A 21,290-nucleotide genomic window follows, 5' to 3' on the forward strand; every position below is an offset into this window, starting at 1 on the left:
TGATACAGAGACATTTATTCCAGATCTTACTGATCTCTGAATTGAAGTGTCATTTAAAGTTTATTTGAAGTCATGTACCTGGGATCCCTTTTCCAATGTGGTTTATTTTGCAGAAACATCTGTTGTGCTTTGTGCACAGTAGTCCAGTGACAAGATTTCACAGTTTGTTGTATTAGATTTATTTACAAAATTATCATTTTTACATATATTACATATAATACAATAATACTCTAGGGTAGCAAATTCTTAAAACAACTGTTACAGTATCTGGTGGGGTCATCATCGATAGGCTGCAGCTACTGTGAATGAAAACATTTCAACTCTTGAGAGGGGCTCAGAGGTAACTTTCTGTTGGGGGGTGGGTGTTCAGCTCTGGCAAAGGCAGGAAGTGATGGAGAGGACGGTGCGTATCTGTCCATGCTGGTTAAGAAAGCTGTGGCTCTCGTAGCCCTGAGGGACGCAGGAGCGGGACTGTTTTTCAGACCATAAGTGGCAGATTTCTGGATCAGAAGGACTCCTGCAACAGAAAAATGAAAGAACATTAAAATCAATCAAACAAACACTTTTATGTCGATGGATATTAATATGTTGTGTGTCAAAAATATCAACTGAAAAGCTAAATTGTGTCAACGACACTGTGACAACCAACTTTAGAGGTTGTTTTATGCTTGTTTCATGTGATGTGTGTCTGTCCAGTAACATACAGGAACTGTTTCAACGAGGATAATTCCTGTGTACTCTTTTTTTAAATAAAGGTATTATGATGCTGATATAAGTTTGCAATGCATCTAGTATTTGTATTTTTAAAGACACTCTCTTGAATTCTACTTGAGTGCATAAAGTTTCCAAAAATGTCAGGCTGAATTTAGGGGAAATATGTCAAAAATAAAATATTATAAAATGATACAACTTCTTCTTCCAATTTTTGCACCTAAAAACATAAAAACATGGGAGTTCTTGGGTTTTACTTCACTGTAAACACCACAAAGCTTCAGTGAAGTGCTTGAACAGGTTGATACAGAATATTGATGTATTTACTGTCAGACATGGGGCTAATTACATTTAAAAAAGCTTTTGTATTTGTTTGTCCTCCCTGTAGTCATAAAGTCCAACAATATGATGAAGGAGGTACATTATTATTATTATCTTTATTTAATATAAACTGCAATTACACAGAAGTCTGCAGCGATCCCAAGGCACAAGAAGGACATTTGGTGTGAGAATTAAACTAAGATGGCCAACATGCTGAGTTCAGAAAGTGTCAGAGCTCACAGGTAATTGTTATGAGAGAGGCAGAGGAGGCATATATGTGTGTGTGTGTGTGTGTAGCAGCAGCTGTGTTCATACTTACCTGAGAAGGCATCGGTTTCCTGTGGTGCAGCCTCCCAAACATCTGCCCACATCTATTTCCTGTGAAAAATTAGCAACACAGAGAGAACGGCAATCAGCTCACAGCTGCTCACAAATATTGACCCAGTAGAGTTTGGGGGGGGGAAAGACCAGCTGCTGTTTAGCATGTTGACTGCTTTGATTCGACACCTGTGGGGGCCATTTGTGTTTGCGATGCGCTCGCACCTTTGGTACTGAGACACAGCAGATGTGTCCAACTGTCTGTAAGAATTCAGCTTAAACCTTTCTTTAAAAACATTTTTTAAAGTTATTTATCACATAAAGTCTTATTAAAACCAGTAATTATTTTGATCTTTGGTACTGAGAGGAAGGTGGATGTATTTTGTATTTAAGTACTTCAAAGTGGGATCATTGTGAATGATATAAAGAATAATGAGTCTAAATCCTCATTTTCAAAAGAAAATCAGGTTTAAATTGCATTTTCTTGAATAAATATCAGCCGTGACACTAAAATCTGGCAGTCTACCATGTGTATTGCTGCAGGTTGTTGCAGGAATAAGCATGCAACACGGCCTTCACATCAGGATGTGCGGTGCCAGCCACTGGCCAGTGGATTAGCTTGATTAAGTGCTGTCTTCCACACATGCGTCTGCTGAATAAAGATACTTCATTACTGTCTGGCACCCAGCTAGACCCCCTCATTTCCTCTCAACTTGATCACAAAAGAGAGTGTGAAGTAGGCATCACAAATGAATCACTCTTCCAGCGTTAAGTTTGCCATGCTAAGAAGAAATGAAGCTTATTTTCAGATCCAAACATAAAGTTCACATTTTTGTTGTGCATGAACAAGGCGAGTGTTTTATGAGAGCTGGGAAAAGAAAGAGACATTTGGTGTGAGAGAGAAAGAAGAGCCCACATTTCGGTCTTAAGTTAGTGTTTCCACCTACTTTAAGCCTCTCCTCTTTGACTCCATCTGCATGGTGGATTATTTCATAGTAATACTCCACATATGGGACCCGGTAGCAGCTTTCCTTCAGCTCACAGGTCACCACGGTCGGGATGAGGTCCGCTTTGTTGGGGGTTTCCACCAAGGCTGAGTCAAACTTTGTCGGGACGCAGGAGAATCCCTCTGTGAATGAACGATAAAGGGAAAAAAAGTTAGAGCTTGATTATAATCTGTGATCCGGATGTCAACAAACGGGATTAGGGATCACTCTCAAACCGACTGACGGGTCTTTTAATCAACAGGAGACAACAGCTTCATAAGTCGTGTTGTTTTCTAATGCTGTTAAATATCAGTAATGTTTAGAAAAGACTTTAAATGGGGTTAAAATCACCAGATGGAACAGATGTACGTGTACATTTAGCTGAAATCTTGAGACTGTAAGGCTTTAGCTTTGTCAGTAGTGAATGGTGGTAACACAGTGACACTTTTTTTTAATCAGGGTTGATATACACATACATAAAATAGATTATTGATCAATTATTTAATTTTATTGGGGCCTAAAATCTAGATGTGTGTGAAATTATTTAATTTCCCAGTCAAACTTTTTAAATTAAATTAAAATGTTCTACTTTGCTGAAACTGTCTGACCTTTTTATGTGTTTATTTATTCATTTATAAACTCTTTTTGTGATAAACAGGCTATAATATTATTACTACTTGACCAGCTGACCTCACTTGTTGATGTTCAGTGCTAAATACTTACTGGCTGATAAAAATGATTTGATGGGTGAGTGGACTCTAAGGATGTGGATAAACCAAACCAGTCTTTAGTGTGATTTGTCTTCCTGCCCTGTTCTCTCTTGTTCACCTGATGGATACACACCTGGTGAGCCCTTCGAATTGGAGCATCCTCCCACGTCGATGACTGTCTCATACGGTGTCTCAGAGTAATAAGTCCTCAGTGCTGGCACACGGATGCACTGGGTCAGCTTGATCTCGCAGTGGCACTCCTCGATGACCTCCACCTCTCGGGGGCCCTCGAACAAAAGCACCCGGTCAACGCGCATCCCGGTCGGCTCGCATAGCTGGTTCACACCGCAGGAGGGCAGCTGGTTCTGGGGCTCCGAGCTCTCTGGAGCTGCAGATCCGCGAGTCCTCATCTTATTTTGTACAAGCGAGAGAAATGATTGTTTGGTAAAACATGTCCAAACATGCCTGTGTGCGTTTTTACGCATGTAGTTTATACTTTTTATTGCTCAGTTTATGCCATAAATAATGCCCCTGATACAGAAATAATATGTGCTTTGTGATGTTTCAGTTGTAAGTTAATTATCAAATACTGGCCTAGTGAAGTTTCAGTATAAATAAATAAATAAATAAATAAATAAATAAATAAATAAACCTTGACGGACCATTACTAAATCACAGCGCCCCCCTGTGGCCACGTAATGAACCCTCACTTACTTTTTTGCTCCTGAGAAATTCCAGCATTGAGGAATGTTTGGAATATTCCTGCTGTCCTGCTTCGTGTGATGGCCTGCTGGAGGCTCCCCCACAGTGCGACCTGCACATGCCCACATCAACACTGACAGGACTCCCAGAGATGTCTGATGTGGAGAGAGACACACAAGACAGATACAGGGAATTATTTTAACCCTTTGAATCTCTCAAACTGTTTGACGGGTCACAGGAATTTAAGCATTTAAGGTGGTCACCATGAACCTTGGGTGTAATGTGGTGCTTTACCTTGTCCAATGTAGACAAAGTGGCTCTGTCTTTTGCAGCACACTCTCTGTGTGAACAGGTTTCTGTGGTCTATGTGTTTGCTCAGCACGCCGGTCACTAGAAAACACAACAACAAACATCAGTCAGTACACACGAGAAAGCCTGACTAAGACTTTATCTCCATATTGCTGATCAGTGCTGGGAAATGTGGTTAAAACAAACAATTAACAGGCATGGTTCAATCAAATACAGTGTAGTATTGATGATAAAACTCTCACCTAATTTATCACATTTGATATATTTCTTTAAGAACAATTAATTTTCCAAGCTCAGCAGATTCACGTCCGACGAGTTAAAAACGGGACGCAACAGTGCAGGAATCTATTTTCTTCAAGGTCATTTGCTCAAAAAAAGTATTAATTAGCAGTTATTTAGGCTCAGGAAGGTATATAACAAACGTTTTCCAAGAATATTTACATCACCTCTGGAAATATTCACTTTGTACTTGCATGAGAAATGTCAATATTCAGTTAAAAGGAGAGTGAACAGACCTGATCCGGTTTAAAAACAGTTCCCAGCATCCTACTCTTCTACACCTCATGTTTCCAGTCATATCACAAAGGATAAGCGAGTATATTTGAGCAGATTTGTGTCATTCCAGTGAGTGACTAGCTGCTTGTTCAGCATGAGTAGTAATAGAAAAGAGCAAACAGTACTTACAGGTCAGGTGGAGGGCGCACAGGAGGAGAAGGAATGGTCGGGGTACATCCATGGCTTAAGTCCGAATCGTCTCCTTTAGCTGCCAGATCGTGAGTGTCCCTCTGCTCGCTGATGCCTCTGATATTTATATGGGATCAAGCTTCAGCCCCAAATGTGAGCTGAAGACAAGGTCTCAAAGTGGTGTGGAGCCAAAATAAAGTGAGAGCTAATCAAATTTCCATGCCGAATGCTTTGTGGGATGGTGTTCTTACAAGCTGGGGCCACTTCAAAGGAAATCTCTACAGCTTTTCTGTTCTGCTGCGAGGGACCCAGTGGATCGAGTGTGTCGACAGGCCCGAGCTCAACCTAATGAAGTGCTTAAGTAGCCTTGAGCCATTAAAGTGTCGCTCATTCAAAGGCATTAATCATCTTTTATCTCAGGGGGAAGGTGTTTAGCACCTCTGACTTAAAACAAAACCTGGCCCAAACACATAAACAGGATCAGCGTGGGGGCCTGAGCCTCCCCTTCAGAAAACTCCAGCACCTTTGTGTTTATTCAACATGACGCCAAATGGTCAGACTCCTCAGAGCTGCCCTTCAAATCTCAGCTTCTCTTCAGAGGAAAGGGACTAAAATAGGAATCAGAATAACATACTCTATGTGTGTGTGTATGTATATCATTTCTGATTTAACATTTCTGAGGTGAAATGGAAACTTAGTCAAGAACACAACACAGGATGCTGGAAAAAGACACCGAATATAACAAGGAGCAACATAAATACTCTGAATAATTACATCTAAGAAGTCCTATTTTAATCACATGAAAAAAGTTGAACTAGAATGTTGCCATTTTTACTGATTTTCCATTTATATCAGGTGTTAGTTCTTCTTTGAAGTGTTGATATGATCCCCTCATTTTCACCGGGATCAACGGATCATCGTTCAGAGAGCCATCGGCACTCAGACACCTTGATTAAGGTGACACCTCTGCCTAAGTTTCAATTGTTGAGTACTTTCACGAAGTTACAGCAAATCTTATTGAAATTCTATCATAATCCTGGGATTAACAGATTGCTTGTTAATTACTTTGATTTAATTATGTAGATCATTGTCAAAAAAAACTATAAAACTAAAAAAGGAGGACCAGAGTTGGTTTTCAGACTGGGTTTCAGGTTCTTAAAAGGGGAGGATCCACAAAACTGTGATGTTCTTCATAGTATCTATAACTGTAAAATGTGAAATTACTTTTAATTTCGCTAATATCATCAGGGAACAGAGGTTGCCAAGTTTGAGATTCACACAATTAGTTTTGACAGCGACTCAAATAAAATTAAACGCTGTGTTGTTGCAGAATAATCTCACCGCAAAGTCCATGTTACACGATCTTCCTCAGAGGATAAAGTTCATTCAGTTGTCTAGAGTTGTAGATCTTCAAACCTCTGAACACTTTAAGGACTTCTCGTCCATGCTGGTTTAAAAGTTGTAAACAATTCGCTGACAACTGAGCAAAATTTCCCTCGTGGACATTGTGGTGAGATGATTTTACCAACTGCAGTTTCCAAGGTTGAGAATAAACTTATTTTGAAACTCAAGAACTGAAAAGTGAATGTCCTGTCCAGTTTTAATGATAATTATGGGTGTTTCCTGTATGAAATGTGTGTCACATACTGTCTACACATTGATTTTGCTTATAAATCTCAAACCATTACTGTCCTAGCTACCAGAATATCATATTTTTAACTTTGGATCTGTTCTCATCTTTTTTAGGCTACATTGCACAGTGATTTTCTGTCTCCAATCATACATTTGGTAGTCAGTGATAGGCACTGGGTCACGTTTTCAGAACCTAGCGGGTTAACATTGTAGTTTCTGTATCTTCTCTTCTGCCTTTCAAGCACACCTGTTTGAATGCAGCCTCTCCTCCCTCCCCTGTAAATCTTTCTGCAATGGATTCCCAACCTTAATTCACTGCACGTGCTAAGATGTTCACCGAGGTGGTGATTGGATTAGGGTGAGTCACTCTCAACATAATTTCACATGCAGCTTAATGACCGTTGGACAGTCCCTTGTGTCCAGTCTGGGTAGCAGAGGTTGGTGGGGGAGATGGGGCACAGACGGTCACTGGGTTTGTCTGTGCAGACAGTCTGGTCTTTTGTCTGTGTGGTGTCACGGTCAATATCTGGGTCACTGTGTAGTCTCAGTTTAATTCAGGTCTTCCTGAGCCTCTCGGTGCTGGTATGGTGTATCTGGAACAGTCTTGATTTGGGTGTTTGGCTTATGTTAACAGGGTACAGCCCCACCCATTGTACTTTCAGCCCAAAAGAAACACTCTTTGTAGGGTTAGGGTTAGGGTGGTGTTTCTGTTCCAGACTCTCTCACGGGTTCAGGAGTAGAAATTCCTCAGTATTTGAAGGGATACCTGGAATTTCCTCAAGCGTTTGAGGTGAAACAGTCTCTGTCTTGCCTTTTTCACCACAGAGCCTCTCTAAGCTGTGCACACAAAGGTGCTTGAAGCTATCCACTTTGTCCACCGAAGACATATTGATATTCCCAGAAGTCCAGATTACACTATCATCTCTTTATTCTTGCTGATGTTCAGGAGGAGTTAAGTGGCTTAACACTCGCGGGTCAAGTTACTCCCTTCAGGCAGACCTTGTCATTGACTCCAGTCACTCAGGCTCACCACAGATGTGTCATCAGCAAACTTGACAATGGTGTTGGAGTCGTTCTGGTTGAGGTTGGGAGGCTGAAGTAGCTTTTTTTTTTTGGTTTTGATTTGGTTGAAAATGAAAACGATTATTTATAACCAAAGTGGCCAACGCAATACCTCAGATTAAGTCTAAAAATAATAATAAAGTCTGAATTATAACGTAAAAAGTCATTTATACTTCCAACCACTGGATAGAGAATCACTCTGAATGCAGTTTTAACCTTCCTCCAGTCGCTTGACCCCTAACAGTACAGTGCGTTATAGAGATAATCCCATCAATGTCCTATTCAGGCACCTGCATCAGGTGGCATGTTCGTGTCTGGAGGTTAAAGAGGCCTCTGGACAGCCTGTCTATTGTCTATCTACGTAGGAGGAGTCTCAAACTCTGGGATTACATGGCGTCATGCAGCAGTTCTGGATTATACAGCAGGATACAGTGCTTACAGCGTAGAGAGAGACAGCAGGCAAAAACAGAAGTGGTACTATGACAGCATCTGGACAAGGCATCATCATCTGAATCTTTTTCTTTATGCATGCAGATGGTTTTAAATTCACATCATGCTGCTGACATTGTTTTTGCTTCAGTTTTCGGTTTGTGGAAATCAGATTTCTGGGTAACTTATCACCTCGTCGTTTCTCGAAATCTTCAACCTTCTGATACCTTCTGGTGTCTGGGATCGAAATCATGTATTTGAACAACAGAAATAATGCCATCAACACAGAAAGGAAGAAGAATATCAAAGGGAAAACACGTGAGTACAGACCACATCACTCAGTTTGAATGATAGGATTATTAGAATCTAGATTTATAGAGATACCTCTTGAACAAACATTGCTGTTTGACACCAGCTTGATTCTGTTCTCCTTCCCAGGGCCTCACGTGACAAAGACAAATTCACACCAGGAAAACATTTTCACCCTGACGACCCCGAAGATGGGTAAAAAGGAGTGCACGTCAGAGGAGCAGGAGGTGATGCAGCACACTGCCTTTTCGAAGGCCTTTTATGATCTGACTCATTCGGAGAGGGTGATAAATGATCTGACATTTGGACGACGGGTGGGACTTTACGAGCTGAGAGGAGAGATCGGGTCCGGAAACTTCTCTCAGGTTAGACTGGGGATACATGACCTGACAAAAGGTGAGATGCTGGGTTTTACTTTACTTTACTTTACTATTTTCACAGCTTCAGTGATCCAGGTTGTAGACTGACACCAGTGCAATCACAATCCTTTTTTTTTCGGCCACAAAAACAATGTTCAAATTTCTCACATTGTTGTATTTTCTGTAGATACTTCAAAATGAGAAAATAATCCGTGTATATTCAGTTGGTTTAAAGCCCTCTATCTGGTGCTGAGATAGTTAAAGTGCGTGCGTCAGAGTCACTCCAATAAATCTGTCAAATTAATGATAAGTTCAGCCAGAGGAAGCCACACCTCTCATATCTCCTCCAAGTAAAACACAGAAACTGGGTCATGTTGCCTATACTGAACATAATGATTTCAAGTTTAAATACTTTTTCATTAAGTGTTTATGTTATATTGTGCATTTATTGCATGTTCCATAAAGTCTCATGCTTTAAGGAAATGTAATAAATGTGATTTGTGAAATGTAAAACACTTAAATTAAGCTATGTATGCATTAAACAGAATATTTGTATGCAATCTCAACAGGTTTTCTTAATTTGCATCTAAATTTTGAAACATCTAGAATGTTTTTACGATCTAGAACCATAATAATTAAATAAAACATTCAATAATAGAAAATATAGGGGTAAATTTATGCACTGTAGTTCGTTTAGACTTTGTTTCCTCACTGCCTTTATTCATATCTTCATCTGACAGAACGAGTGGCAGTAAAAATCCTGGATAAAGGACGCCTGGAGAAGCGATCACAAGCTCTGTTCGACTCTGAAATGTCTTGCATGGAGAAACTGTCTCACCCAAACATAGTGCGCCTGTATGAGGTGGTGGAGACGTTCAAGAGGCTCTACCTGGTGATGGAGTACGCCAGTGGAGGAGAGCTCTTCTCCCGTATCAGCACCAGAGGGCGCCTGTCAGACCTGGAGAGCAAACTTGTGTTTTCCCAGGTCCTGTCTGCTGTCAAACACATGGTAGGTCAGCAGCAGACAAACCCGGTGCAGAATATTCAAAGTTTTCTTTAATACAAACTGTGCAGAAAGAATGTTTAGCTTGCTCCTGTAAGAACTAACAATCTAAAAACATTGTTTCTCTTTTCCCAGCATGACAGTAATATCGTGCACAGGGACCTGAAGGCTGAGAACATCTTCTACACCAACACCTACTGCATTAAAGTGGGTGACTTCGGTTTCAGCACGTCCTGCAGCCCCAACGATGTCCTTCACACGTTCTGCGGCTCTCCGCCGTACGCAGCGCCCGAGCTGTTCAAAGAAAAAGGTTACAGTGGCCAGTATGCAGATATTTGGGCGCTGGGTGTTTTGCTTTACTTCATTGTGACTGCCACAATGCCATTCAAAGCTACTAACACGAGCAAGCTTAGGTGTTGTATCCTAGAGGGCTCGTACGCCATTCCCCCCTTTGTACCGGGGTCATGCCAGGAGGTCATTAAGGGCCTCCTGATGCCTGTCCCTGTGGATCGCCTCACTATAGCGCAGCTCATGGACAGCGACTGGATGAGAGGTATTGAATACACCCAGGCCTACCCTGCTTGTAGCCCCACACCCAACCACCTGATCGAGCCTTCTGACATCCTAAGCGCTGATGAACTCAATGTGAAAGCAGCCCTGGAGGATCTTGGCATCACAAAGATCCATCTCCGCAACAACAACCTAGACTTAAGAAGCCCAATTACCGGTGCTTATCGGATTTTGCTGCACCGCTCCCAAAAGAGGAGGTCTGTTGAAGCTGTGGGCTACAGCCAGATGTGCACCAAGCAATCCCAGAACAGACTGACATGGAGGGCAGGCTCAGACGGCCTGCTGAACAAACGCCACTCTGTGGTCTGTGTGATCATGTAGTTTAGTTTTTTTTTTTAATGGAATAGTTTTCCAACATTTTGCCACTCTGATGTTCGTGTGTGTTAAATATGAGCTTAGCTGACTAGTATTTATTTTCTTTAATAATTTCACGGTTTAAAACGTCATTATCATCGAGTTTTTATTAGATTTTTTATTACATTACATTACATATTCATATTTTACTGTTTACAGTTGAACTGGTTTCTTATTGGCTTGTGAGTCATCTGAAAAGCACTTTGAATGGCAGTAAACTGTACGAACGTTTGATTGAAGTTGGACTGACAGCTTTGCCAGTAAAAAGAGCTGGTGTGAATCTCACCAAAGTTATAAATATGTCAACCAACGCCCCAGCGGCTGACTAATTAACATGCTGTTTGTTTCATTCATATGCAAACAGTCTCACCAAAAAAACAAATTTGTGGTTTTAGGGGAAAGTTATGTCCTGTGACAGCTTCCTGGAGAACAACAGGTGGGTGCAATGACTTCACAGAGTCCTGTTGCCACACGAGTTTGTGAGTAAACCAGTAGACACTACTGTTATTCATCACTAACTATTACTCAATGAACCATAACGGTCCTGGCTAATCGCCTCCTGGCTCCGGCTTCATACATAAAACACAGACATAAAATCAAAACGGTTTTGAAAGAGTGCCAACAAACAAATTCCCCCAAATGTTCAACTGTTCCTTGAATGACTATAAAGGTAATCAGTGTTTCCGGATTTGAATCTGGTTTTGAATTGAGGTTCTCATTTTATGTAAGTTCAGTTTCGGCTTGATTTCCACATCATGTAAATGTGAGAATGAAAGTTTAAAACCCAGAGGCATAATCTGTGACTGTACTTGGCACTTTTCTGTCCACTAAGATAACATCTAAAGTTTTTACAGTGTGAACAGCATGACCAACTGAGCATGACGGGATTTCACATGGGGGCTGAACTCTTTCAGTAAGGCAACAAGAATGAGGAAATCAAAAAAACACAAAAAAGCTAAAGATAAAAAAGATCAAATATAGTGCAGATCAATAGGGCTTTGTCAATGTCTTATTATATTTTAGTGCAGGAGTATCAAACATACAGCCCACTCCAATCAGACCCACGTGCAGAGAAGTTATTAATACCCATTTTTCATCAAAATACAATTCTGTTGCTGAAAGAAAAACATTGTTGTTCAGTTCCACAATACATGTGACTAAACATTTTGTGCCTTTGTAGACAGTGATCTATAAATCGGGATGCACATAATGACAGCAGACTGACCGAATGTGGAAAAACTGGCACATATTCTTAGAATTACATCCCACGCGATGATGTGTGTGACGTTCATCTGTTTCGTATAGACGGTTCATCGTCTACTTCAAATCATTTGGCCAGTATGTGGCCCGTGAACTAAAATGAGTTTGACACCTCTGATTTAGTGTTTGTCAACAAATAAATGAAATCAGCACGGCAAGAGGTTATTCATTTTGTATGCTAGATATTTCAAAAATAATTCAGTAGATTCCATTGAATTGTATTTTTATTGCATTGTGTTATTTCAAAGAAAAAACCTGAATAATATTGCGGATATTTGAATGCATAACTTTTATTTAAAGGTCTGTTTTATTTCTGCAAAATTGTGAATTTTCCACATTATATTTCCTATGTACTGTATTTTTCATTCTTTATTTGTATACTGTATGTAATTATAAATAATACATTTAGAGATTTCCTGTAACTACAATAAATTGAGTTCAACACTGAAAACTGCCGACTACAATCATGGTGTGACTTATTAGCATAAAATAGTAAAATAAATATAAATTCAATTCACTGCTCATGGTGAAATAGTTTTTTAGGGTTAGGTTAAAGAGTAAAAAATATTGTGGTGTCTCAGTTTTTAGATTAGCTCAGTTGGTAGAGCAGCAGTACGACAGCTCAGCAGTGGCCCAGGGTTCGAATCCGACCTGTGGCCCTTTGCTGCATGTTTGCTCTGTCAAGAATAAAGAATATGAAATAATATGGCAATCAATTTAATGCTAGTTTCAAATAACTTCATGGCATGCAACGTTTTATGACCGCTTTCATCATTTCTCGTTGCCCTTTCTACCTTTCTTTCATCGGAGTCATGATTTATAAGACGTTTTTTTTTCTTTCACACCAAACTTGCACAGACTTCTGTTAACATGAATTTCAAAGTTATGAAGGTATGAAGGTGGCAGCGATACAACAACTGGAAACAACAAGTCTGTGCTGCAACGTTTGAAGCTTTCGTTTCTGTTTCTCAAATCCTTGTGCAACAAGTTAGAACACCATTTTCTCTGCTTTTTTTCCCCAGTATCGCGCTCCATCATCTTATTTCCTCCAAATTATCACATTGTGTAAAATGATTTTTCCACACATTGTTTCCTGATCTCATACTTTCCTTTCATAGTTTTTTCTTCCCAACATAAAAGGAGGCTAAAATTTCTTCTTATGATGCCAATCAAGTATTTCTTTCTGCCCCAGCATGCAAAAGCAAACAGCATTTGTCAGCATTGTTTTGATATAAACAAGAAGAAACTATACCTCAGCTCCAAAATCTTTCCTCAAGCTGCAACCTAATTCTTTGACCTCTGAAAGAGGTGCATCTATCAGTCTTTCCCAGTGTGTTTGGGTGTCCATCACCATTCATGTCTGGGTAATTACTATGTATTTGTCAAGTTATCTCTCAGCTCTGGCTTTTGGCAAGACGTTGGCAGCTTATTAAAACAAATACTTCACCTGTGTGCATGGAGGATTATCTGCTTTTTAAAGCTGATTGCCACACAACTCTCACGCTCAATCACATGTACACGTAGCTGAGAAGACACGCTCGTATCTTTGCAGACATCAGATAGTTAGAAAAATATATTGCACAGACCTGTACGGTCTGACTGTGTTTCTATTGATGCATATATCGAGGCAACGCAAAGTTTGTCTGCAAGGCACCAGTCTGTGGAAGTCATCAATCCCCACAGACAGCGCACTCAGACACCCTGCATTGCTCAGTGAGATTTTATCAGCCGCATGTCCCAGCAGTTCTTGTCAATGTCTTCGGGAAATGTGAATGTAAACGCACGCAGATTAATGAATGTATCCGGCGCCATGTCACATCATATACGCTTGGTTGTAAATCAGCACATCGCATTCACAGATAATATCGCTGGAGCTTCACATGTGCCCCCTTTCTCTCTTTCTTTGGGACTTCACTGACTTATGATAGCATCAGTATAACACGTGAAAAGCACATTCACATTCACATGTGGAAACAAGACCGTGTGTAAAATGGTGAATAAGCCACTGCTGTGTCTGCTGATTGGGTTGCTTGTCTTTTTCCTCTGTTGTAATGATCTGTGGTAGAAATGATGGTGGTCAAAGGCTGTTCAAGGTGAGAGCAATTACGTATCTGCTTGTATAGAACTTTTGTAAAGCAAAATACTGCCAGCATAAACTATGTTTAATGACGATAACATCAGGCGAGGAAGGAGAATCATAGCCAGCAGCTGCATTAAAAAAAAACCTAGTGTCCAAATTCAAATAACACCAAAGAGTGGGCCAAGAGGAAATGCCGAAACCCTGTATAAAAACATTTATGTGAACGTAATCAGAGACGTTTATACAATATCACATGGGACTGGGTGGTGAAAGCAAGTTTATTGTTATATAATTCTTTTATGGGAATATATACACAAAATTCTGAAAGGAAAAAAAAAAGCTTTCTGTTTAGTATATACACACATTATGCAGGAAATACTCTAAATGTTACATCTATATATACATATTATAGTTTACACTCATCACTCTTAATGAATTAAACAGCCTGAATGAATATCTGATGTCTCGAAAAAAGCACGAAAGCAGTCACATTTATGTAGTGTGCAGCGGACAGTCTGTATAATAAATGGCTGCTGCGATTCCACCCGAGCCGTTGACCTTTATGATGTGCAGAGGGAAAGCAAAAGCATGGCTAAGGTAAGGTTGCCATGATCGTCCTCTGCCTTTGCTCCAATAAGACACCATAAAACAATTGTAGCTTGATAAGATCTAGATGGCAGAGGAGTAAATGTTTACAGGAGCGATGTAGCAGGCGGTCGTCCTCAACCTCTGTTCGGCCGTCGTGGATTGTGCTGTGAAGAGCAAAAACACTGATTTGAAAAATTGAAAAAATTCAAATTGTTTTAAAGTCATTGCTCTTGATTCAAGATGCCTTATTCTTTTGTACATCGAGATACAAACACAAACACATCAAACACATGTTGGTTGCATTACAGCGTTGACAGCTTTCCACACAAAACAAGGTTGCTAGGACTGGTTGCTAGACACATAGGACTTGGGAAAAAATGTGCAAAAACATCAATAATGACCCACCTGGTTTTTGGAGAGTTTCTGGTTTTTCTTAGCATCAATCTTCTTCATCAGTTTTTGGACCCATGCCTCTCTGGGGTCTGTGCAGAACACACGCCCTTTCCGCATGGTGAAGCTAGAGAGTAATTCATGCAAAAAGATTTAGTTTACTTTGAGTAGCAGTCACAGAAAACATCCAACGTTTTTGAAAGTCAGGTCAGTTTTAAAAACGGATGTTCATGTGTACTTACATTACAGCGGGGATGTTGCAGCCTCCATCTGTCACCTGCACCCTGTACTCCACTGCATGCTTTTGAGTTTTGTGGTTCATTTGTTTCACATATTTCAAACAGCAGTCATCATAGGCCACTGAAGGAGCAGAAATTATAACAATTTATACAACATCATCTGCACAACATAGACATTAAATCAAAAGGCAATTGTCACAATGAGGAAATGCTAAAGTTGCTCAACAGAAATGAACAGTGCAGCCCACACAGGCACTTAGGCAATAAACCCGCCTCATTGACCCTCATTTATTGTTGCTGTGTGTTCAAAGATCTGTATTACATGCCGCCTATGGGACACTACTGCCAGATACCAGCTGTTCTTTTACAATGTCTTACCTTGTGCCAATGCAAGACTGAGGCAAGATATGGTCAGCAGGAAGAAGAGTGTGTTGAGCCGCATGTTGCCGTCTGTGGTTACAGCTCTGAAAATAGCCAGATGGATGCAAAGGGTGAGAACGTGTAGTTGAAGTCAGCCTTATCACTCTGCAATCATCGTACCTCAGTTCCACCCACGCCCTACATAGTCACATTTCAGACCTTGACCATTGTACAAATATTTCATATCGGCTCTCTGTGTGTATTATGTACATGCATTCTGCCATATTTCACAATCATTAAAGTATTTTACATTAAAGGACCTTTTGGCACCTGTTGAATGAAGCAATTGTTCTGAAACATTAAGCAGCTTTTTTTTAAATATCAAAATGTTTCAGTTATGTTTGCTTTTTTCCTGGTGAGGAACAACATTAAATATTATTGCCTTTGAGGTGCTAAAAAAACATCTGTGCTCTGTGCTTAAATCTATTTGATCTGAGACATAAGATTTTCATACTACTAAATTTTGCTTTTTGGCTAAACAAGACACATCTATACAAAGAAAAGTAAAGTAAAGTAAAGTAAAGTAAAGTAAAGTAAAGTAAAGTAAATTACTCAGTCTTATCTTTTGAAATACTAATAACTATTAAAAGATACTGAGGAAACAAATTAGCAAATCAGTATATTCTTAGGATTACAGGTAACTCACCTCAAATGCTCCAGATGTACATGTATTATTAGGTCTCTCGCTCTCTTCTTCTGTCTGTGCAGGTGAGGCAAACTACTCTTATAAAGCCCTGAAGCACGGGGGGCACTCAGCCAAGTATCGTGTTACAATAAACGCAACCTTTGCACTGCAGATCATCTTCCTTCTTTCTCTTTTTTTTTCTTTTTTATTTACTTTATTATTTCAACTCAACTCAATGACGGACAGATGAAGGTTTTTTTGTGCGTTACTTAATCGAGATGTTAGTCGTATCATGTGTCTGCCACTTCACGTAAGGTTCTCTGCCAGCTAATGCAGGAGAACTATTGATTGAAGTAAGAAGTTAGAGACAAAAGTTTTTGACAAAAGCATGTGCAATGACATCTCTTCAATTGGGTGGAAGGTCCCTGTTCTTGCAAACAATATATGTCTTTCTTAGTAAATGATCTTATGTATTCGCATGTTATTCTTAGGCTGTTATTCTAGGCTTGATCCGTTAAACACTTAAAGGTTTTAACATGCCGTCACAATAACAGTACATATTGAGAAATACACTAATACAGTGTTTCTCAAACTTTTTATACCACGTTCCAACTCAGTAAATATTTTGTTTCTCCAAGTAGCACTGTTTTGACAGTTGTTATAATCCAGCAGTGTAGCCTGACCCTGTTCAACTATGGACCTCTTAATAGCACTCTTAAAGAGATTATTTATTGCTGATTGTTGTTGAACACCAGTTCAACCACTAGAGTTTGATTTCATTTAGTGGAAAAGTGATACTCCTGATCTGCACTTCTCTTCCTAACATTTTTGGTTTGAAGCCACGTATGGCAGTCTTTTTATGTATGCATGCATTATGCATGAACGTGACAACGTACTGGGATGATATTGAAGATATTTCAGGAAATGCAAAACTTATTTTAAATAATATTCCAGCAATTTCTTGTTTTCTATTATTTAATTTTAATAAAAAAACATTTCAGAGATCCAAATACCACGACAGCAAGGTCGCATACCACTAGTGGTACTCGTACCACAGTTTGAGAACCTGTGCTCTAATACTTTCATAATGCCTGTTGAATGAAGTGCCATTAATCTCACATAAGCTCTCAATTTGTGTCCAAAACATTCTGCTGAGGAAATCCATGCACTGAAGTACAGCCCTTAAGGTTGAAATAACAGACTTAGACAATCAAATTATTGTGCTAGGATGCAGCCGTTATCCTGCAGAAGTGTTAACAGGTCAGATTGGTATCGTCTTTCTCAAGTGATCTCTCTGAATACAAGCACGCTCTGTCATTGTGCATTGTGTTTTTGCTCAAACTGGGTAGATATTAAAGTACATGTGTTCATGTACATGGATATGAATATGCGTTTTCCTTATTCCGCATGGAAGGTATTGTTTATGTTGTATACACATGCACAGGCAATTCAATTTGTTCAGTTATATAATGATCTTCTACTGTAAATGCACAAACACATACACCTATAATCACATTATATAACACATTTAATATTACTAAAACTAGACTCTGGACTTGTAGGTGCCTTGTTTTGGACAATCTGAAATCATCGCACATTTAAACCTCTCTTCTCCTCAAGGCCGATGGCAAAGATAAGCTCACTGTCATCTGTGTAAGTCTGAATGAAAGGCAAGCTATAGAGTGTAAGTGCTTTGGATAAAGGTGCCGTCTGAATACAGTCCGTACTGTACAGTTAATGTGATAATAATTCTGTGAGGTTTGCTAACTACCTACCACTACTACTATACGACGTCTGTCAGCATCAAACTTTCAGACTTTTAGTAGTTACTTGTTGAAATCAAACACATTATATATTGTTTTTATTCTGAGATACATTGCGTTCATTGTCCGTGGTTGGCATAAAGTGTTGCTGTTGCTGTTGCTCATTTACTTTTAATAACAGGTGGAAATCCCCAACAGGAAGTTTTATAAGGCCATAAAAGCTGTATCTCGTAATCAATAAATCTCAAATGAAAACCTGAACCCGATTTAACCCTTGAAGCTGACGGGAAGAGAAAATAAAATCATTAGTGATTTCTTAATGTAGGTATATCTAAAGTGAATGGCCGACGTGTCAGCGTTATTAGTCCTTTATCAACTCAGGTAAGCGTGAGAAATGAAGCACATCCCCCACAAATCTGTTGACTTTCTCAGTAATGCTTGCCAATGTTCTCAAGACTCTGATGTATGAAACATCAGTTGTACAGTACCAGAAATGAAGCATCCTTTCTTCAGCCACGTTGAGATCTGACAGTTGAGAAGCTTTGCATTAAAAAACACTTGTCAGCGTCGCCAAGATGCATATCCACCCAAAGCTTTTCCTTTTAATTCTTAAAAAACAGGCTCCGGTGTTCTTTTCACACAGATTCTTGTTCAACACTCGGTGACAGATATTAATGATCCTTGAGTGCCTGAGTGGACATCTGATAGCACTGTTCCCTGTTTATACTCTTACTAATACTCATGTTCAAACAGCCTGCAGAAGTCCAACGAGGCGTTTCACAGACCTGCCCTTCTCATTTCCTTTGCCTGCAGGATACTGGTAGCCACTTTAGTTGTTTACTACACTCCAGGACACACGAAGACATGCATTGTAACATACAAAAAATCAAACAATTTATTGTTTCTTTTCAGTTGCCACCAAGGTATTAAAACAGCTTATATAAATGTGATTGACTGTGATTGAATAACAAAAAAACGCCTCAGTCTTTCTGTGCGATTCTGGTCTTGTTCCCTGCCAGCTGTGTGGGTTTGATCACAGTACAGCATGAAAGAGATCTGAAGTTAGTTGGAAAACCAACCTTTAATTTATCTTATTCCTGGTTGTGATTGCATAATTCACAATATCCTGATGGATTAATGGCATTAAATTTGTCAGGAGATGATGGTCCACTGCCAAGGGAACTTGGACACGGGCCGTGTAATGATACAGCGTGTTGCCTTGAGCAATCTTTTCAGACAAGGTGATGTGTTGTTTTATGCATTCACCGCCACCGTCGTCTTGAATGCATATGAAAGAAGACATCATGTCAAGCCATTTATCAGTATGAGACACTGACTTTGGCACACAGTATGAAAAGGCTGCAGTATGAAGATAGGAAGACGGAGCTGTCTCACACAGTAGACTGAATAATGACACTGATTTAACATTTACTTCTGTTGCAACCATCCATTTGTAAACTGCAGGAGAAAAACTTTTTTTTTTTTACACTTTTCGGTATATCATAAGGTTGTTTTCTGTGCGTGCTGGTGAGACAGAAAGGTCACGAAGCTGCAAAAGTAGTTGAACATGAACGTGCAAAGAAAAACTTGAAGGGGAGTGAGGATAAGTCCATTCAATCCCGAGTGATTGCTCGAGGTGAGGAAATGTCACGATCATGTCAAGATCAAAACGTTTTCTACTTTTACCTTTGGGGAAGAAATGCCACAATCATAATCCAACCAACAAACCAACATAGAGAAAAGACAGATAAAGACAATCCCATAATCATCAAAGGTAATCACAGCCAAATAAACATGATATTAAAGTTTCCATAAGTTACTTCGTATCTGACCTTTGAGACTGGAGTTCCTGTCCTTTCACAGAGCGGCAGATCAACATTTGCCCCTTTTGAAACTAACCATCAATCAGATATTGAAGACAGAGGTAATGGACGCCCAAAAGTCCAATATTAGCATTATTTCTGGCATTAAAAAACATAAAACGCTCTAGTGTGGTAAATTGGGAGTGACATATAGAGCGCGCTATGTCAAGTCTCCCAGCCCTCTGCGGTTTTCTTCACCGAGAACGTGTTCATATGTTTACACTTCGATACCAAACATGGCTAAATTGATCATTTTTGGAGTTGTTCCCGGGTCTCATTGTGGGAACAGTTTTCAAGCAAGCATTTCTGTTGTATCAGAAGCTTATCAGAAGACAAGACCAAACATTACAACACTCGACAAATGAGATGGTTTTGGGGGTTTTGTTAAAGAATGCACCAAGAATTAGCTTTGTTTCTTTTCCAGTGAAATTCCCCTGAGTCTTATCTTTTGGTATAAGTTACAACGATCTGTAAAAAACGAGAAGCCCGTTATGTAACAAAGTGTATCTGAGGTTGTCTTACAATACTTCAAAGTAGCACATACACACATCCTACAAAAATGTACAAACATTTAGCTGGAGTATATGTATGATTTGGCGTGAGTTAGGTTCCCTGGCCTGCCACCAATAAAAATGTTGACTCAGTGATTTACAGCGGACATTGGACATGAAGCTACACTGATGGATAAGAGAAGAAGTGAAACTGTTACGACTCAACGCGCAAGCCAAGCCCTCCTGACAGACGAGGGCCTTCTGTAGAAAGCAGCGTAAACACAAGCAGTGGCTTGTTTGAAATGTGCCTGAAGGGGAAATTTGAAGTATGATTCCTTCTGAAAACTTCTGGTGGGTATTGTGCAATTCAACTCTTAGGAAACGTGCTACTCAGTGTTCCTTAACAATAGTTGAACTAACAAAGCAAACCACTAATTTATTGTCTATTATTTCTGCCTTACTCTTCTTTCTTTCTCTGTCACTTTCTAATTGAAACATTTCATGTACATGTACTGCAAAAAGTTTATGGGAGAATGAGAGACAGAGCATGACAGAAACTTAGACAGAAACAGCTACAATGTGTGGCTCTCATTATCTCAAGATAGTAAGATAAATATCTCTATTATGTCTCAGTGTCATTTTCTTGTCATAACAGAAGCTGATTCGCGGTTTTTAAAGATACAGGGAAATCTGTCAGTGAGTGTAAATGTGGATATGTCTTGATTCACAAATGGTGTGTGACAATCGATTCGGCTATGAACCAGTTTCCAAGTAAAGAATACACAGATGTTGTTCTACAAAAACCTTTTGGATTATTCTATTACCTTTCACTTCTCGTCACGTCTTTTAAGTTGATAACAACCTTTAAAACCTTCGATGAGAGGTGAAATGTCTTCATGGATCCTCAACCAGGTCCAGTTGCCCCAGATTGATGTGTTATGTGTTCACATTATTCCAATCATCTTATCTGGTATTATTTTTAAAGGTCCAGTGTGTCGACTTTGGTGATATCTAGTGGTGAAGTTTCAGATTGCAACCAACTAAAAAAAACCTGTCACCTCTCCTTTTTGCTTTAAGCATGAAGAAGAAAAAACTACATTGGCCATGAAACTT

The 21,290-nt window shown here is 39.6% G+C and overlaps 3 protein-coding genes across 3 annotated transcripts; 1 reads left to right on the forward strand and 2 right to left on the reverse strand.

Annotated features, from left to right (window-relative positions):
* Positions 1 to 172: 172 nt before the first annotated feature.
* On the reverse strand, positions 173 to 5,070 carry pnhd (pinhead). Its single transcript, XM_010746459.3, has 7 exons — positions 4,742 to 5,070; positions 4,043 to 4,138; positions 3,761 to 3,903; positions 3,180 to 3,456; positions 2,298 to 2,479; positions 1,352 to 1,410; positions 173 to 517 (listed from the first exon to the last, which is right to left on the reverse strand). The coding sequence occupies exons 1-7, from the start codon at positions 4,791 to 4,793 to the stop codon at positions 367 to 369; spliced, it is 960 nt and encodes a 319-aa protein (XP_010744761.3). The 5' UTR covers positions 4,794 to 5,070; the 3' UTR covers positions 173 to 366.
* A 3,045-nt stretch (positions 5,071 to 8,115) lies between these two features.
* LOC104931446 (serine/threonine-protein kinase NIM1) lies at positions 8,116 to 10,552 on the forward strand. The gene is made up of 4 exons (XM_010746460.3): positions 8,116 to 8,182; positions 8,303 to 8,569; positions 9,273 to 9,541; positions 9,671 to 10,552. Exons 1-4 carry the CDS (start codon positions 8,116 to 8,118, stop codon positions 10,424 to 10,426), a joined length of 1,359 nt encoding a protein of 452 aa, XP_010744762.3. The 3' UTR covers positions 10,427 to 10,552.
* Positions 10,553 to 14,058: 3,506 nt separating this feature from the next.
* ccl25a (chemokine (C-C motif) ligand 25a) lies at positions 14,059 to 16,179 on the reverse strand. The gene is made up of 5 exons (XM_010746438.3): positions 16,083 to 16,179; positions 15,395 to 15,480; positions 15,020 to 15,137; positions 14,793 to 14,904; positions 14,059 to 14,551 (listed from the first exon to the last, which is right to left on the reverse strand). The coding sequence occupies exons 2-5, from the start codon at positions 15,456 to 15,458 to the stop codon at positions 14,522 to 14,524; spliced, it is 324 nt and encodes a 107-aa protein (XP_010744740.1). The 5' UTR covers positions 15,459 to 15,480; positions 16,083 to 16,179; the 3' UTR covers positions 14,059 to 14,521.
* Positions 16,180 to 21,290: the final 5,111 nt, after the last annotated feature.

The sequence above is a fragment of the Larimichthys crocea genome, chromosome II (assembly GCF_000972845.2).
Source record: "Larimichthys crocea isolate SSNF chromosome II, L_crocea_2.0, whole genome shotgun sequence".
NCBI lineage: Eukaryota > Metazoa > Chordata > Actinopteri > Sciaenidae > Larimichthys > Larimichthys crocea.

Bases quoted from the DNA above. Each gene is read 5' to 3' on its own strand.
- pnhd (XM_010746459.3), bottom strand. From the start codon at position 4,793: ATGGATGTACCCCGACCATTCCTTCTCCTCCTGTGCGCCCTCCACCTG. The intron at 2,480-3,179 runs GTGTGTATCCAT...GTTCATTCACAG, and splicing joins CAATTCGAAGGGCTCACCAG to AGGGATTCTCCTGCGTCCCG. The intron at 1,411-2,297 runs GTAGGTGGAAAC...AATTTTTCACAG, and splicing joins TCAAAGAGGAGAGGCTTAAA to GAAATAGATGTGGGCAGATG.
- LOC104931446 (XM_010746460.3), top strand. From the start codon at position 8,116: ATGTATTTGAACAACAGAAATAATGCCATCAACACAGAAAGGAAGAAG. The intron at 8,183-8,302 runs GTGAGTACAGAC...TCTCCTTCCCAG, and splicing joins GAATATCAAAGGGAAAACAC to GGCCTCACGTGACAAAGACA. The intron at 8,570-9,272 runs GTGAGATGCTGG...TTCATCTGACAG, and splicing joins GATACATGACCTGACAAAAG to AACGAGTGGCAGTAAAAATC.
- ccl25a (XM_010746438.3), bottom strand. From the start codon at position 15,458: ATGCGGCTCAACACACTCTTCTTCCTGCTGACCATATCTTGCCTCAGT. The intron at 15,138-15,394 runs GTAAGACATTGT...CTGCTCCTTCAG, and splicing joins CAGTCTTGCATTGGCACAAG to TGGCCTATGATGACTGCTGT. The intron at 14,552-14,792 runs GTGGGTCATTAT...TGCTCTTCACAG, and splicing joins AGAAACTCTCCAAAAACCAG to CACAATCCACGACGGCCGAA.